At 42.4% G+C, this 15716-nt stretch overlaps 1 protein-coding gene across 4 annotated transcripts in view; it reads left to right on the top strand.

Annotated features, from left to right (window-relative positions):
• Window positions 1–11962, top strand: part of SLC5A7 (solute carrier family 5 member 7) — a 34069-nt gene extending 22107 nt beyond the window's left edge. For 3 of the 4 annotated variants that reach the window (XM_028727982.2, XM_028727984.2, XM_077927629.1), the window contains 5 exons: window positions 1187–1335; window positions 2938–3081; window positions 4787–4940; window positions 6412–6629; window positions 7560–11962. In XM_028727982.2, coding sequence (XP_028583815.1) covers window positions 1187–1335; window positions 2938–3081; window positions 4787–4940; window positions 6412–6629; window positions 7560–8174 — 1280 coding nt within the window. In that variant the 3' untranslated portion in view covers window positions 8175–11962. The remainder of the gene's footprint in view (window positions 1–1186; window positions 1336–2937; window positions 3082–4786; window positions 4941–6411; window positions 6630–7559) is intronic. The other variant, XM_028727985.2, reaches the window with a different exon arrangement.
• Window positions 11963–15716: the final 3754 nt, after the last annotated feature.

Below are 15716 nucleotides of genomic sequence, written 5' to 3' on the forward strand. Positions count from 1 at the left end.
ATTTAAAGTGGGGTCAGGTAACCCCACTATTCAGGAGCAAGCCATCAAGTGCATAGCAATTAAGCGCAGTGAAACTGAGCCAAAGTGTGCATTACTGTATAGTGCCAAAGAAAGTGAAAAGCAAGTTGTCATGTGAAGCCTCTCCATCAAAGAGAGGCTATAGGAGGTGTAGCTGCCATATAACATTATTGAATGTCATAGGAAAAGATCTCTTTTGGGTGGCTAGATTTTTTAAAAATTCTAAATCTAGTTATCAGATCACAACTCAAGAGATCGTGTGTGTGTGTGTGTGTGTGTGTGTGTGTGTGTGTGTGTTTAGGTTCTATTTCTAATGGAATGGTCTCCCCTCCTCCCCCACCCCAAATGCACTGCTCTGAGAGATGACCACACACACACACACACACACACCTGATGGAGGTGAGGAAGAGGGGGGAAAGCAGAGGGACTAATTCCCGCTAGCACAACTATTTAGTTTAATCTGGCCCAGACTTTTGACTTACAACCCCAAAGCAGATCAGAGCCTACCCCTCTAGGTATGCCTTTAACATTTTATCTCAGAGACTGGAGCTGCCTTTAAAGTTTGAGTAAAATATGTCAGCATACGTTGAACACTCTTGCCTCATAATGACTTTGTGCAAGTTTGGAGAGTTTTGTTGTCACAGAGTTCAGGGTTCGCCAGATCTTCCTTCTTCCTTTTTTTTCTGTGTTTTCTTCTCACAACTCTACAGGCAGGTGTCCCTTTTTCAAACAAGATAGTTTGTGGTGATAGTGCCTCATGCAGTTCTCCTGCGTGGCCTACAGAATTTTCACACCAGCGCTGAATGCTTCTAAAGATGGCCAGTGGAGAATTTGAAACACTCTGTCATGGGGAAGACCAACTTGACAGTGGTAGTTTTGAGAAAATACCACGTGGATATATTTTCAAGAAGCAACCACTTTTTTAAATTAAGAAATCATGTACCTCAGACTTCTGAAAAGACATAGTTGCAGAATGAACAAAATTGCAGAATGCACAAAAAGTATACATTTCCTACAAAAGATTAGACTATTTCTGAATCTGTCTTAAAAGATTCCAGCAAGCAATAGTGTTGTTTTAGAAACTGGGGAAAACTGAAACAGATTGAAAAGGAGCGTGCATTTCTAAAATAGGTTTGTTTCCCTTCCTTAACCCCAACCTCTGCTGCAGGTGCCACCATAAGTGTGATCATTGATATCAATATCAATATATCGGTTACTATTTCTGCCCTAATTGCAACTTTGTACACACTGGTGGGTGGACTTTACTCAGTAGCCTATACTGATGTGGTCCAGCTGTTCTGCATTTTCTTTGGACTGGTAAGTTTCTGTATAATATTTATGTGTCTGAAACGATGGTTGTCTTGCAAGTGCTTTATTTAAGCCTGAATTGTGAGAGAGGTGCTGCACAACTCTGTGGGTGTGTGGAAGGGGGGGAATAATGTTCTCATCAGTCAAACTGTACAGGTGTAATTATAATTATAGTATCTGTAGTATGTGCAGAAGGAACATGCCTTGTTCCTTTGCAACATTTACAGTTTTAACTGACTCCTATTGGTCAGGAAAGAACTAGAACCAAAGATGTTTTGTGCCCACCTCTTTACAACAACAGGATAACCTTACCCCAATAGCAAAGCTTCCAGTTTGAATACTAGTACTGTTCCCACAATGTTTCTCAAACTTGGGCCCTCAGCTGTTATTGAACTACAACTCCCACCATCCCTGACCACTGGTCTTCCTAGCTAGGAATGATGGGAGTTGTAGTCCAACAACAGCTGGAGTCTCAAGTTTGAGAAACACTGGACTCTTTGTGATTCCCCTGTGACCCTTAAGGCTGGACTTGTGTGTGGTGCAGCCCATGAAAAGTAGTGGTAGACACAATTGTCTTTTGACAAGAGTGATTACTAGACCACTGCTCTGTTCCTACACAGAGCCAGTGTGATGTAGTGGTTAAGAGCGGTAGTCTCGTAATCTGGAAAACCGGGTTCACGTCTCCGCTCCTCCACATGCAGCTGCTGGGTGACCTTGGGCCAGTCACACTTCTTTGAAGTCTCTCAGCCTCACTCACCTCACAGAGTGTTTGTTGTGGAGGAGGAAAGGAAAGGAGAATGTTAGCCGCTTTGAGACTCCTGAAGGGGAATGAAAGGCGGAACATCAAATCCAAACTCTTCTTCTTCTTCTACACTGGATCCCTATTATGCTTCAGGCTCAAGTCAAGAGGATGGCTTTGACCTTATATATTTTTGACCATTTATATTTTACAGACGTTATATCCAAAATTAATCAGAGCAACATCTTAACTTGGTGTTTAATGCATGTGGGAAGGGTGCACAGAGAAATGTCCACATTCTTTCCCATTGGAAACTTAGCAGAATCAGAACCCAAGTATCTTCCAGAGATATTGCATTGCCGTTTGATTTTGTCTTGATGTTTTTTCAAAGGGGAAAATTATTATTTTTATTTTGTTGGGTCTATCATTTTTAAAGTTTGTTTAGTTCATTTTTAACTTGTGTATGTGTTTTGGTTGTAAAATACTGCATAGTGTGTCCTCACTCTTCAGAAGAGAATATCCTAACAATACATTCACGCGTCTTTATCAATCTCATTCAAGGTAGGACAGGTATTACACCTGCCCTATAAGCTTAGCTTAGAAAATATCCTGTCTGCAATATACTCATTTTATGTTTCCATTTGAATCTGTTGTTACCTATGTTCTGTGCCAAATTTTATTTCTGTTTGAAAGAAATCCTGGTACTCAGAAAAACTAATGCCTGTATTTTCTTAGTTATTGAAATCTATATTTGACCTGAATAACAGTTAAAAAGGAAAAAGAGGAAGAGATTAATTAATCAAATATTGCTGCTATTTCTTCATTATTTCCTTAGTGACCAATTTTGAATGATAGCTTCTCTTTTATTTTAGTGGATCAGTGTTCCATTTGCCATGTCCCATCCTGCAGTGACAGATATTGGATACACAGCTGTACACACTGTCTTTCAAGAGCCTTGGCTTGGAAACATTAAAAAACCTGACATCTACAAGTGGATTGACAATTTCCTCTTATTGGTGAGCACTCCTGTGACAAACCATGGCCTGCCACTCACAGTTTTACTCTACAAACTCTACAATTGCAGACCAACTAAGCAAGAGATGCTCAATAACTACTTTTTAATTATCTAACCATATGTTGAAGCAAACCACATGCCACTTAACAATAATCATGCATTAATGTAGCAGCTTTGAAAAAGTGGACAGACACCTCTGTTGCAGGTGACTTAGGAAACTCTTATTATGATTGGATTGGCTGGATACTGAGGTACATTAGATGACTGAATCTGTAATTAAAGGGAGTGGGAAGGTGGGATACCAATAGTCAGGAGCAGGAATATGGTGGCACTTGATAGATTTTTTTAGAAGAAGAAGAAGACGAAGAAGAAGATTAGGTTAGAGAAAAGTTAAAGAAGCTTAACAGTGATTAATTCAAAATGATTTCCAGTTCCAGTTTCCATAGCATCTTGTATTAAGGAGGCACGGAGGATAGTTATTATTATTATTAATATTATTTTATTTATACCCTGCCCTCCCCAGCCAAGACCGGGCTCAGGGCGGCTAACAACCAATAATAAAAACAAGTTGATTAAAATACAATTTAAAAAACAAGATTAAAATACAACATTAAAACATTAGGATGCAGCCTCTTCACAGGAGGAGAAAGGAAAAAGAAAGAGGGGGAGGGAATCAAACTGATTCTAAGCCAAAGGCCAGGTGGAACAACTCTGTCTTATAGGCTCTGCAGAAAGAAATCAGATCCCGCAGGGCCCTGGTCTCATGAGACAGAGCGTTCCACCAGGCCAGAGCCTGTGTTGAAAAGGTCCTGGCCCTGGTTGAGGCCAATCTGACTTCCTTAGGGCCCGGGACCTCTAGGGTGTTGCTATTTATGGACTTGAAAGTCATCCGTGGGGCATACCAGGAGAGGCAGTCCCATAGGTACGAGGGTCCTAGACCGTGAAGGGCTTTAAAGGTCAAAACCAGCACCTTAAATCTGACCCTGTACTCCACCGGGAGCCAGTGCAGCTGGAAAAGCACTGGGTGAATATGCTCCCATGGCAGAGACCCTGTGAGGAGCCTCACTGCAGCATTCTGCACCCGCTGGAGGATAGAATGGAAAAATAATGAGGGAGCAAGGAAAGTAGACTGGTAGATAATTTGAACAAGACTGGAAATGAGCAGAAGTTTTTTTGGGGGGGATGCTGTGTTCGAGAAGAGAGTTTCTACACACCATAACAGGGTACACTATGTTTCTTGAGGCTTGCCACATCTCCCTTTTACAAGGGAGCTGCTCTCTGGGATTACGCTTTGTTCAGAAATAAGAGAGCACAAGCGTTCCTGATGTTAAAAGACTGAGTTGACCTTTCCTGCTGTGTTTTTAGCAAGTGTGGGGTGCTGAAAATTTGCATCAATGTTCTCCTCTGATACTGCTCTCTAGACACTTGGGCCAAGGAGCAATGGCACCAGAGCAAATCTAGCTTTATGGGAGCAAACACCTTCTTGCCTCAATTCCACATGTTGCCATCAGAAGAAAACCCTTCCAATATTTGTTTTTAAATACATTTTCGAGCTGAAGGTGCCGCTATTTCATGATTACAGGTTTAAATACTGGGTGAAATCATTTTGAAATAGTAAAATAGTAGCTTGGCATGTATTCAAATGAACTCAAATGATCTTCTGTTAGCCCAGAAATGATGGAGGGTTTCCTTCCTTTTCCTTGCAGACCTTAGGAGGAATCCCATGGCAAGCATATTTCCAGCGGGTTCTCTCTTCCTCTTCTGCTACATACGCACAAGTGTTATCCTTTCTGGCAGCTTTTGGATGTATTGTGATGGCAGTGCCTGCTGTACTCATTGGTGCCATTGGCGCATCAACAGGTACACTGAGTGCCCAGATCACCGTTACTTAAAGCAGTGGGTACAAAGGGAATGACGTTACTGCAGGGATGGCGAAGAAACCCAATCCAGTTCTCATTTACAAGGAAATCCGTAGAATTTGCACTTTCTGAAACAATATGCAAAATGAAGCATTACTATCCATAGAAATTTGCACTTATCCCAATTTTGGAATACAGTATTTGGACAATGATCAGGACCACAGTGAGTGGTGAAAGAGATTAGCACTCTCCCTTCTGTTGAAGATGTTTTTTGACCCACCAGGGAAGCTGGTACTGGCATCAATAGCAGCTTCCTTTCTGGCACAAACAGCAGCTTTGTAGGTGAGGGGGGAATTTCCATCGGGACCATGACATGGAGGGAAAGGTCCTCTGCGCTGCAGTCTGGATTTGATTCCCCTTGAAGTTCCTTTTTTAAAGCACAGAGAGATGCATAGAACATTTATATTATCACACGTTAAATGTGTGGATGTCCCCAAGCTGAGCCACCTACCAAGCAAAGGCTGAATCGAGGTTTTCTAAGGGTCAAATTGTTTATTAAATGTGGCCATACATGTAGCAACTAGTTTGAGCCTTAGGAAATCTGTATTCAGCACTTGCCCACACTTGGGGTGGGGATATGGATATATATATATGGGTGATCTTGGGAAGTTTTTCTTCTCCCCATCCCATCCCAAAATCAGATACATGATAGATAGATAGATGATATAGATAGATAGATGATATAGATAGATGATAGATAGATGATGATAGATAGATAGATAGATAGATAGATAGATAGATAGATAGATAGATAGATAGATATAGATGATAGATAGATAGATAGATGATAGATAGATAGATAGATGATGATAGATAGATAGATAGATAGATGATAGATAGATGATAGATAGATAGATAGATAGATAGATGATAGATAGATAGATAGATAGATAGATAGATAGATAGATTATAAATATAGATAGATATGGACACACACACACCATACTTGGAAATACTACTCTTATAAAAGAAGGGTTAATGCAGAGGTAGATAACATCAGACTCAGGGCCAAGACGTAGTCCTCCAGGCCGATTTATCTGGTCCTCAGTTGTTTCACTGCCTCCTTGCTCCTGCCAAAGCAACACCTCTCCTTGCTTTTGCCTCACACCCTCCTTGAGAGTTTTTGCCTAGCTGGAAGGTGTCCTTGAACAGTGACAATGTGTTCTGCTTGTCTGGAAGGAGAGGTGAACTGGTGTAAAAACCTGAGTTTTAGGTGAGTGCGATGTAGCCTGTTGTCAAAGGTAAGAATCACATCCATCGATCCACCCAACTTTTGTCTCTGGCCACAACCACCGCTGGCAGTGGACACCCCTGAAATGCTCCAAATGGGGCTCCAAACGCTTCCCTCAGTGCAGAAGTCAAAGCTTCATTTGTGCTGATCTGGTCATAATACTCGTGTGCTTGCATTACAGATTGGAACCAGACAGAGTATGGTGATTCAGACCCCAAAGACAACTATGAAGCTGACATGATTTTACCCATCGTCCTCCAGTACCTTTGCCCAGTGTATATCTCCTTCTTTGGCCTTGGGGCAGTGTCTGCTGCTGTCATGTCATCTGCCGACTCTTCCATCTTATCGGCGAGTTCCATGTTTGCCCGGAACATCTACCAGCTATCTTTTCGGCAAAGTGTAAGATTCACTATTGCAACCCCAGTTTCGTTCTGCGATAGGATTAGCCATGCTGCCAATAGTGACTGGTGGCACAATGAACACAGAAAGAAAGATGAGCACTTAGTTGTTTCTGAGCTGCACAAAATATAGAGATATGAGCAGGGCTTTCCCCCCCCCCCAGCTTGGAGTCACTGGAACTTAGTTCCAGCACCTCTCAGGTGGGTGCTATTGCCATTCCAAGAGAATGTGGGAGGTGCTGATTGTGACCTCTTTTTCTAGAAAAATAGCCCTGGATCTAAGGAACCTACAACTGTAGCTTCTGATGCCCTGAAACTCTGGGCTGTGTGCAAATGCCTTCCTGGTTCTACCCACAAGGAACAAGGGAAGGCAATTCAATACCTTGAGCACACATTAAATTGGTACACAAAGAAGCCCAGATTTTCTTGGTATACTCAGTGGTTGTATATTCTGAGCAATGAACCTCTGCCTCGGTTCAAGCTACTTGTTGAAGATGATTCACAATCCTCCCCTGTCATTTTGCTGTGGCGCTGCACTGAGCTAAGTCATAGTTTGGCTTAGTGCGTCTTCCAAATCTGGGATCACTGTTTAGGTCTCTCCAGATTAACCTCAAGCTGCAACCAATGTTTGTTCTATTGTATACAGCTCATGGTCTGTGATATTTCGAGACCTGTTCTTGACTTCAGTAATATTAAGTACCGTGTCCTACAACGGGATTTCCTCTCCAAAGCTCTGTAGTCATTGGAGATTTGAAGAGTGAACTTGATAAATATCAGAATCCTTTCAGGTCAGTTTGGTTATGGATGTTTCAGATTCAAGAGGTTTTTTCCCCCGCTAATCACGTTAAATCTATATAATTCTGTCCTTTATGGATATTCCTGTAAGAAAACTCACTGGTAGAAAACAATGTTTTGTTCCTTTCTTTTACAGGCGTCAGACAAAGAAATAGTCTGGGTCATGCGAATTACCATTTTTGTGTTTGGAGCAGCAGCAACAGCAATGGCCCTACTAGCTCAGTCGGTTTATGGGCTCTGGTACCTCAGCTCTGACCTGGTTTACATCATCATCTTCCCCCAGCTCTTGTGTGTCCTCTTCATCAAAGGAACCAACACCTACGGCGCCGTTGCAGGGTATCTGTTTGGTGTCATACTACGAATTACTGGAGGAGAACCGTATTTGCACTTGCAACCCTTGATTTTCTATCCTGGTTGGGATCAAGAACAGCAAATTCAGAGATTCCCTTTTAAAACATTAGCCATGCTTACCTCTTTCTTCACTAACATTGGAGTATCCTATCTGGCAAAATACTTGTTTGAAAGCAGCACTTTGCCACCCAAATTTGACTTCTTGGATGCCGTTGTTGCGAAGCATAGTAAGGAGAACATGGACAAGGCCACTCTTGTGAAAAGTGACAATATTGTTTTAAACGAGTTGGCCCCTGTGAACCCTCGGCACAGTTTGACTCTAAGCAGCACCTTCACAAACAAAGAGGCCTTCAGTGATATCGATTCAAGTCCCGATGTATCCGCAGCAGAAGATAAGTGACAACGGCCCAACGGAGGAGAGAGATCGCTTTCACATCCCCCACAATGCAACAGGGTATGCAACAAAGGGAGATCAGAGGCGTTTTAGTTGAGGGAGAAAGAATGGACAGGGAACAAGCAAACAAAAACCACTGCACAACCCTCTTCAGCTCATTTCTAGGAATAGTCTGTGGAATAAATTGTTGTGTTTTACGATAAAATGCTCTGGAATAGAATAAGTTGCTCTACTAGCATTTGAATGAAGCCAAGTAACTTAGTATTTGGGAGGGGAATGTTTGAAAATAAAAAGATTAAGTAACTTTTTTATTTTAAAATTACTTTTATTCAGGTACCTGAAAGAATCAACTATAGCCATAATGAATGTTCAGCATCTGGTTCGGAGGAAGTGTAATAAGCAATCCCTACTACAAATGAACAGAACCTCCCATGCAATTCATTTGTTGCTTGGTTGTACCATTTCAGTGTGTAGGACAGTACTGAATGTTTCAATTAAACTTGGAAATGAACTGCGAATTGGAAGGGCAATTGGAGAGGCATCACTCCATTGAGTTTGGGTCCATCTGGTTTAATAATAATACTAATAATTTTATTATTTGTACCCCACCCATCTGATTGGTTTATTCAGCACCTCAACTGCTAGGCAGTCCTTCCCTGCCAATCCTCCATCCCAAGCAATAAAAACCTTAATTTTGCAAAGAGAACATGAGCAACCAACATCAGGGAGGGTTCACTACATATGGGAGGGAACTTGTGGTGCCTCCTAACTGAAACTGGTGTTAAGGAGTGTTGTTTCCCGCTGGGAATTAGGGAGTTTGTCATTTTCTCCCTTCAAATTTAATTGGGAGGCAGGGGACGACGACTAAAAATGCTGTGCATCTCAGCCAGTATTTGCTGACGAAGATCATGGGTTTCAATTAATGAAGCAGAGAAAACTACAAATCCCATGATCCCCTGAGGAAAACTATATTTCTTGGCTGCTACTTCTAGCTAAAAGCACCCCTGGCCATGGGCCGTGATGCCTGAGGAATGGGAATACAGCGCAAGGCTTAGATCTCCTCTTTCCCTAGCCCACTGATATTCCATTTAGGAGAACAAAACTACATGGAGAGATCCATTCACAGATCTCTTACATAGCACATGATTTAATCCTAAGTAGATCCGATAATGGGATAATGAACTGTGATAATAGTTTTGTTTCAAAATTAAATGATGCAAATTTCCATCCAAAAGTATTTCATTTTTTTAAAACATTTATTAATATCTCGGGAGTTCCAGAAGTTCACTCTGAGAACTACTTCACCCTGTTCTTTATGAAACGGGGGACAGGGACAAATAATGAATTGCTGTAAATGTGCTTTCCTGAGTGTCAAAGCAAAACTATGGATAAGTTGCGGCATTTTTAAGTAATCAAATTTTTTGCAGCTTGGTACATTTCTAGTGTAGCAGGTTCCCACATTTCTACCCAGGTTTATCATGGCTCAGCAATCAGGACTCATCTTCCTGTATCATATCAGGGAGTATCTTAACAAGAAGAAGAAAGTAGGGATGTTTTGAGCCTATCACACACTATTTCAAGTCAGGACAGCTGGCACAAGGTAGACCTGAAGGAAGCAATATTTTGCAGTGGTTTCCATATGTTTTCTGTGAAGGCACCCTCACAACATCGATGGCCGAAGGTTCAGAGGGCCTCCCTAGTTGCATAGCCTTTCCTATGGCCATCTCTTAAAATGATTGTACGAGCATACAGTGTTGCACAACAGGACGGCCTAGAGCTTTTCACAGATGAAAACCTCGCCATAGCACTGTTCAGAACACCACAAAAACCTGGCAAATGATCTGTAATAATTCTGCTGTATGTGCCAGATGGGAAATCTTTGAGCCGATTGGCTGGGTGCACATTTTTGTCACCTGTATCCAGAGATATATAGAAAGAAATGTACAACCAAAGACTGAATGGTAATTCTTGTGCTGAGTTTTTCAGGTGCTGGGAATTTCCAGAGCTGGGAACTGGCTGCTCTTTCCTCTATGACCTTTCCATATCTTCACGCAAAACATTGAATGCATACACTTAAAAATGGTGGGCCCATCTGGGTCCCACTGCCGAACAAGCTGGGGCTAGAAGTCTCCAAGAAACGCTGGCCTGACAGCAGAATCCACATCTGAAGTCAAATCCATTCTGAGGGTTGAACAGGCACCAATCTGCATAGTGAGACAGTTCAGAGGATAGAGAATCCACGGGACCAACGGTCCAGATGGAAAGCAGGAAGCAGCTAGGTAGAGCTAGGAACCCCAGGCTGCTGCTGAGAGCTCCATTTAAGAATGCCAAAGCCAGCTGCATTTCACCACTGACATCTCCCCCATTTCCTCAATGACTGATCAGCTGAAGGTGGAGTCACTCCGCCTTCTCCTCTTCAGGCTGCTGTTCAACAGGCAAAGCTGACTCCTGGACCAGGACAGGCCCAGTCCATGAAGGAAGGATTCCCGTAGGCTCAACAGAGACCTCGTTGCTCCCCTGCCTTTGCACCTGCAGGCAGGGAGGAGGGGTGAGAAACAGGGTCTCTTGCCATTACAAAAATCCTCCATTTCTGTGGGCACTGTGCCTGTGTGGGACTGGATTACGCTCTATCTTATTTTTATTTGTTGTTTGTTCTTTCTGTACATGAGTGCGAGGGAGCCTCCCCACCACGGCGTCTGATAACTAGCAATGGTTATTGAAACTGTAGGTCTGTCGCAAGGAGCTCCAGCACTGCAGTAGCCCATTGATGTTGTTGCAAGAGCAACATGGCGCAAGGGCTCAGCCAAGTGGGTTTTTTTAGGGTAGGAAAGGCTCAGATGTGGACAGGAGAGCCAAGCCCTGTAAAGCCCACAGAGTGGGTCCTCCATCACTCCATCCTGTGCCCATTGGAACGGGCACCCATTGGGTGACCAAGAACAGGTGGAACCAGAGCCAATAGCAGTCAGACCCAGCTAATGCTAGTTTCATCCCCTTGCTGCATTGAACAAGGGAAGCATTGAGACTTTGAGGGTGGAAGCTGATAGGCATGTCCTGGACTGGTTGTTTGAAAGAGCGGCAGGTGGGAGTTGCCTGGGGACAAACTGAGGTTGGTGGGGCAGTGCCCCATTTGCCCAAACTGATCAAGTTTCACTGCTATTAACAGTGGCACAGCTTTGCACAAACTAGAAGCTGTAATGCTAAGAGAAGGGGATGGGACTAGATTCTAAGCCTGTCCACAGATGAGCCCATGTCAACAGTACAATATTATTTTATCTCTTTTTGCCCTCAAGGGCTGGTGATAGATGTACATTACTAACCTTACAAGAGCCTCAAATGAATGTAAACGTTAACAGTGTTAATCATATACACAGCAACAATAAGATCTTAGCCTTTTATTTTCATAGAGTACAGCCATTTAATCTTTGAAATGTATCTAAAATATTTTAAATAGTAGAAAGAAAATGGTCAAGATCACCTGTCTACCCTTCAAGCTGATTTGACTGAGTAAAATGTGCAACTCGTCAGTATATAATTGTAAGTCTGCTATTTAAACAGGGTAGTATCTGTGGCTATTATTTGTTAATAGATGTATATTTTTGTCTGTGTCAGAAATATATTAAAAATGGTTGGATCTAATAAGAACCATGCTGTAGACGTGTAAGTTTTCTCTCTGCATGTGCAATGTATTTCAATAGTGCCCAAGAGGTTCAGAGGGGAAATGTCAAATATTGTCTAGTTTTGGCTTTGTTTTTGTCCAGCTATTTAAAAAATATATACATTTATTTTATTATTAAGCAATGTGTGTTGTGTCTGATATATAACGAAACATTTTGCTCTTGAAATATCTGCAGAGTTTTAAAGAAAATAACGCCTGGGATTCCTGGTCATTTATGGCTATCAGACAGATTTCTAGATACAATTCAATGTTAGCTTCCCAACAACTCTGTGAGGTAATCTAGGACGTTTGTGAGAATGTAAGTCTGAGGCCAACAGTGAGGCTGGCTAAGTGTCTACAATTCAATCTAATGTGGAAATAAAACCATTTCCTATCTCTGCTTCCTGGCAAAGGTAAAAGAAAAAAGAAAAGAAAGTGAACCAATGTAATGTATAAAGACTTCTTAAGCTAGAAAATACAGTTGTTTACTTTGACAAGCAGTTGGTAACACAATCAACACAGAAACAAGAGATCTTCCCTTAGAGTTCATGAGGTTATCTTTTCATTCAATAACCATAAACCAACCTTACTCTTCACCCTATTTTTGCCTCAGTGAATACAATTTCCTTTCTCTTTCCCTCACTAATTAGTAGAGACGTTACCTCTCTCATGGACGCCAAATATGTCAGAAGGAAGTGGGTAGCCTGCAGTTAAGGGGCTTGTTCTGTATTTTCAATTAAGGATCTCCACATTAATTTGAAATAATAGGCGGAGAAAGCATGGCAGCTTTGGCTAATACGCTGCCGTTCTCACCTGCCATGCCTGCACCGTAATGGGGGGGATCAAGTCAGCAAGACTGACACAAGAGGACCACTGACATGAATAATGGAACTTGTAACAAGCTGTTCATGACAGCCAATGACTTTCTCTGGTCTTTGTCTCATGACTTTATCTCCTGTACATTCCTGTTCTGCCCAATACTCACCCCAATTAGTATCTCTCTGATAGAATATTCATTTCAGGAAAGGCTGAAAACTGGTATCAAGACTAGATTAAGATGGTAGAGATGATGGAGTCCTGGGCTTAAGCTTATGATGGAGCCTCATCAGGTCTGGGCCAAGATGTTTTGCCACCTGAGGCAAAAGCAATATGGTTTCCCCTCCCCATTCCACATATAGAAGGCCACTGGACTGGCAGCTGGATCTTACTTCAACACTGGCAATGGGACTGCATTCTTCCACTGCACCTGAAGCACCAGGATAGTTTAGAGGCCCAGACCAAGCTATGTGGCTTTCATATTCAACTCTGTCCTCCAACAGAGGTCAATGGCAGCTATCTCAGTAACTATAGCTAAGGAGCTACCACTGCTGCCTGAGGTGGGCACCACACTCCATAGAGTCAGTCCTGAACCTCACACATCTCTACTCTATAAGCTATGGTTTTGTAAAATTAACACACATACTCCCCATGTCACACGTACACCAACACACAAACATGCCTTTTCTGCTGAGCTTTGCGAAGATTTGAATAGGCTGTGTGCAAAGTAATAGGCCTCCAGTTGGCCCAATCCTCTCTCAACATGTCATGGTGAGCTTCCTTGGGGAGAAGTGGCAGTGCTTCAAGAAGTGATAAGCAGCTGAGTCTGGTACCCTTTGAGCACTGGTGCACTGTGAGTCAGTGTGGTGTAGTGGTTAAAAGCGGTAGTCTCGTAATCTGGGGAACCGGGTTCACGTCTCCGCTCCTCCACATGCAGCTGCTGGGTGACCTTGGGCCAGTCACACTTCTCTGAAGTCTCTCAGCCCCACTCACCTCACAGAGTGTTTGTTGTGGGGGAGGAAGGGAAAGGAGAATGTGAGCCGCTTTGAGACTCCTTTGGGTAGTGATAAAGCGGGATATCAAATACAAACTCCTCCTCCTCCTTTTCATTCCCTACTATGTCCCAGTGCCACTCTAGGTGTGCCATATCCATAGAGGTTCTGCCATACAGGTTGGACTCGAGGGATGCCCATCAAATTTGCAAATGACACCAAGCTAGATGTTGCAGAAGACAGAATCAGGATTCAAAGTGACCATAACAAATTAGAGAACTAGGCCCAAACTAACAGAATGAATATCAATAGGGACAAATGTAAGGTTGTGCACTTAAGCATGAAGAACCAGCTGCACTGATATAAGATGGGTGGCACTTGCTAGTGGTACATGTGAAAAGGATCTAGGGGTCAACATGAGTCAACAGTGTGATGCAGTAGCAAAAGAAAAAGAAAAAAAGAGGTTGCTATTCTAGGTTGCATCAACAGAAGGATATTGACAAGTTGGAATATGTGTAGAGGATAGCAAGCAAGATTATAAAGGGTCTGGAAACCTAGGAATGGCAGATGAAGATGATGGACTTTTCAGAGCTAGCCGACCTGACTAGAAGAGTCCGTGACCAGAAGGAGGAGGAGTACCGGAAGGAATGGATGAAATTTAAAGACTATTTAGTTAAACATGCTAAGATAACTTAACTGGGAATACTTGCAAATACCAGATAGGTTTATGATTTAAACAGGTGATGATAGAGAATAAAATGTTTAACGTCAAAATGAAAAGAAAGAATGATGTTAACTGATTAAGTTAATTTTATGAGAAATTCAGTTTTGGAAAACTGTTACAATGATATACACTGAAATTCAGCCAGGGGGATTAGAGGAAGTCACCTAACAATGTTATGAAGATTGGATTAAGTATACATAAGATTTATGTTTGTTTTTAAAATTTTGGAAAATCAATAAAAATAAATGAAAATAAATAAATAAAGGGTCTGGAAACCTAGCCTTATGAGGAACAGTTGAAGGAGCTGGGTATGTTTAGCCAGGAAAAGAGGAGAGTTAGAGGAGAAATGATAGCCATCTTCAAATAGTTCAGGGGCAGTCATATGGGAAGATGGAGCAAGTTGTTTTCTCCTGCTCTGGAGGGTAGGACCTGAGGCTTCAAGCTACAAGAAAGGAGCTTCTGACTAAAACTTTTTGACAGTAAGAGCTGTTTGACTCCCTCAGGAGGTGGTGGGCTCTCCTTCATTGGAGGTTTTTAAGCAGAGGTTAAACCTGTCATGGATGCTTTAGCTGAAATTCTGTATTGCAGGGAGTTGGGCTAAATGACCCTCAGGGTCCTTTCCAACTCTCCAAATCTGTGATTCTATGAAATCCATAGCAAGGGGAGGGGGGGTTGCAGCCCAGCTCGCTTTCAATTACAATATTTCTTTATTAAATGCCCTACAATGCAAACGCAATGTAAATTTGTCAGCGCAGCTCAGAGAGTAATGGCATGCCGGTTGCATTATGACAGAGGATGTCATAAAACCAATATTCAGAAAACACTCGAGTCAATACAGAAATCCTGACAGCTGAAGTCTAGCCTACAATATCAGGAGTCTGGTGAACGTGTATTTTCCCCGAGCGGCATAATGAAGATAAACAGGTGAGCCTGACTGCTTGATGAATTCCAGAGATGGTGGGGTTGATAAATAGCAGTTATCCAATTAGCAGAGGTAGGTACAAAGTGTAATTTGATATTGAAAAATTAAAGCCGATTTAGAAATGCATTATTCTTGATCATACACTGAAACAGATCTATCTTACAGCATGGGGAGGCCTCTTCCACTCAGCTACACTTGGCAGAACGAGGCAACAGACATGGAGACCGTGGAGTATGGGGTCCACATTCCTTTGGTGCAATCTTTCGAGGGCCACATGCCAGAGGCGAAAGGTCAGAGGCAAAAGTGGGTGGGGCAATTAATGTAAAGTTTGCCTTTGTGCAAGATGCTAGTTTCTGGACGCACCCAAACAGCTCTCTCCCATCCAGATAAGCAAGAGAGTTCAAGGACCTAGATGTTCAGTGGGGCTTGTTCCATAGCC

This window comes from Podarcis muralis, chromosome 4 (genome assembly GCF_964188315.1).
Source record: "Podarcis muralis chromosome 4, rPodMur119.hap1.1, whole genome shotgun sequence".
Taxonomy (NCBI): domain Eukaryota; kingdom Metazoa; phylum Chordata; class Lepidosauria; order Squamata; family Lacertidae; genus Podarcis; species Podarcis muralis.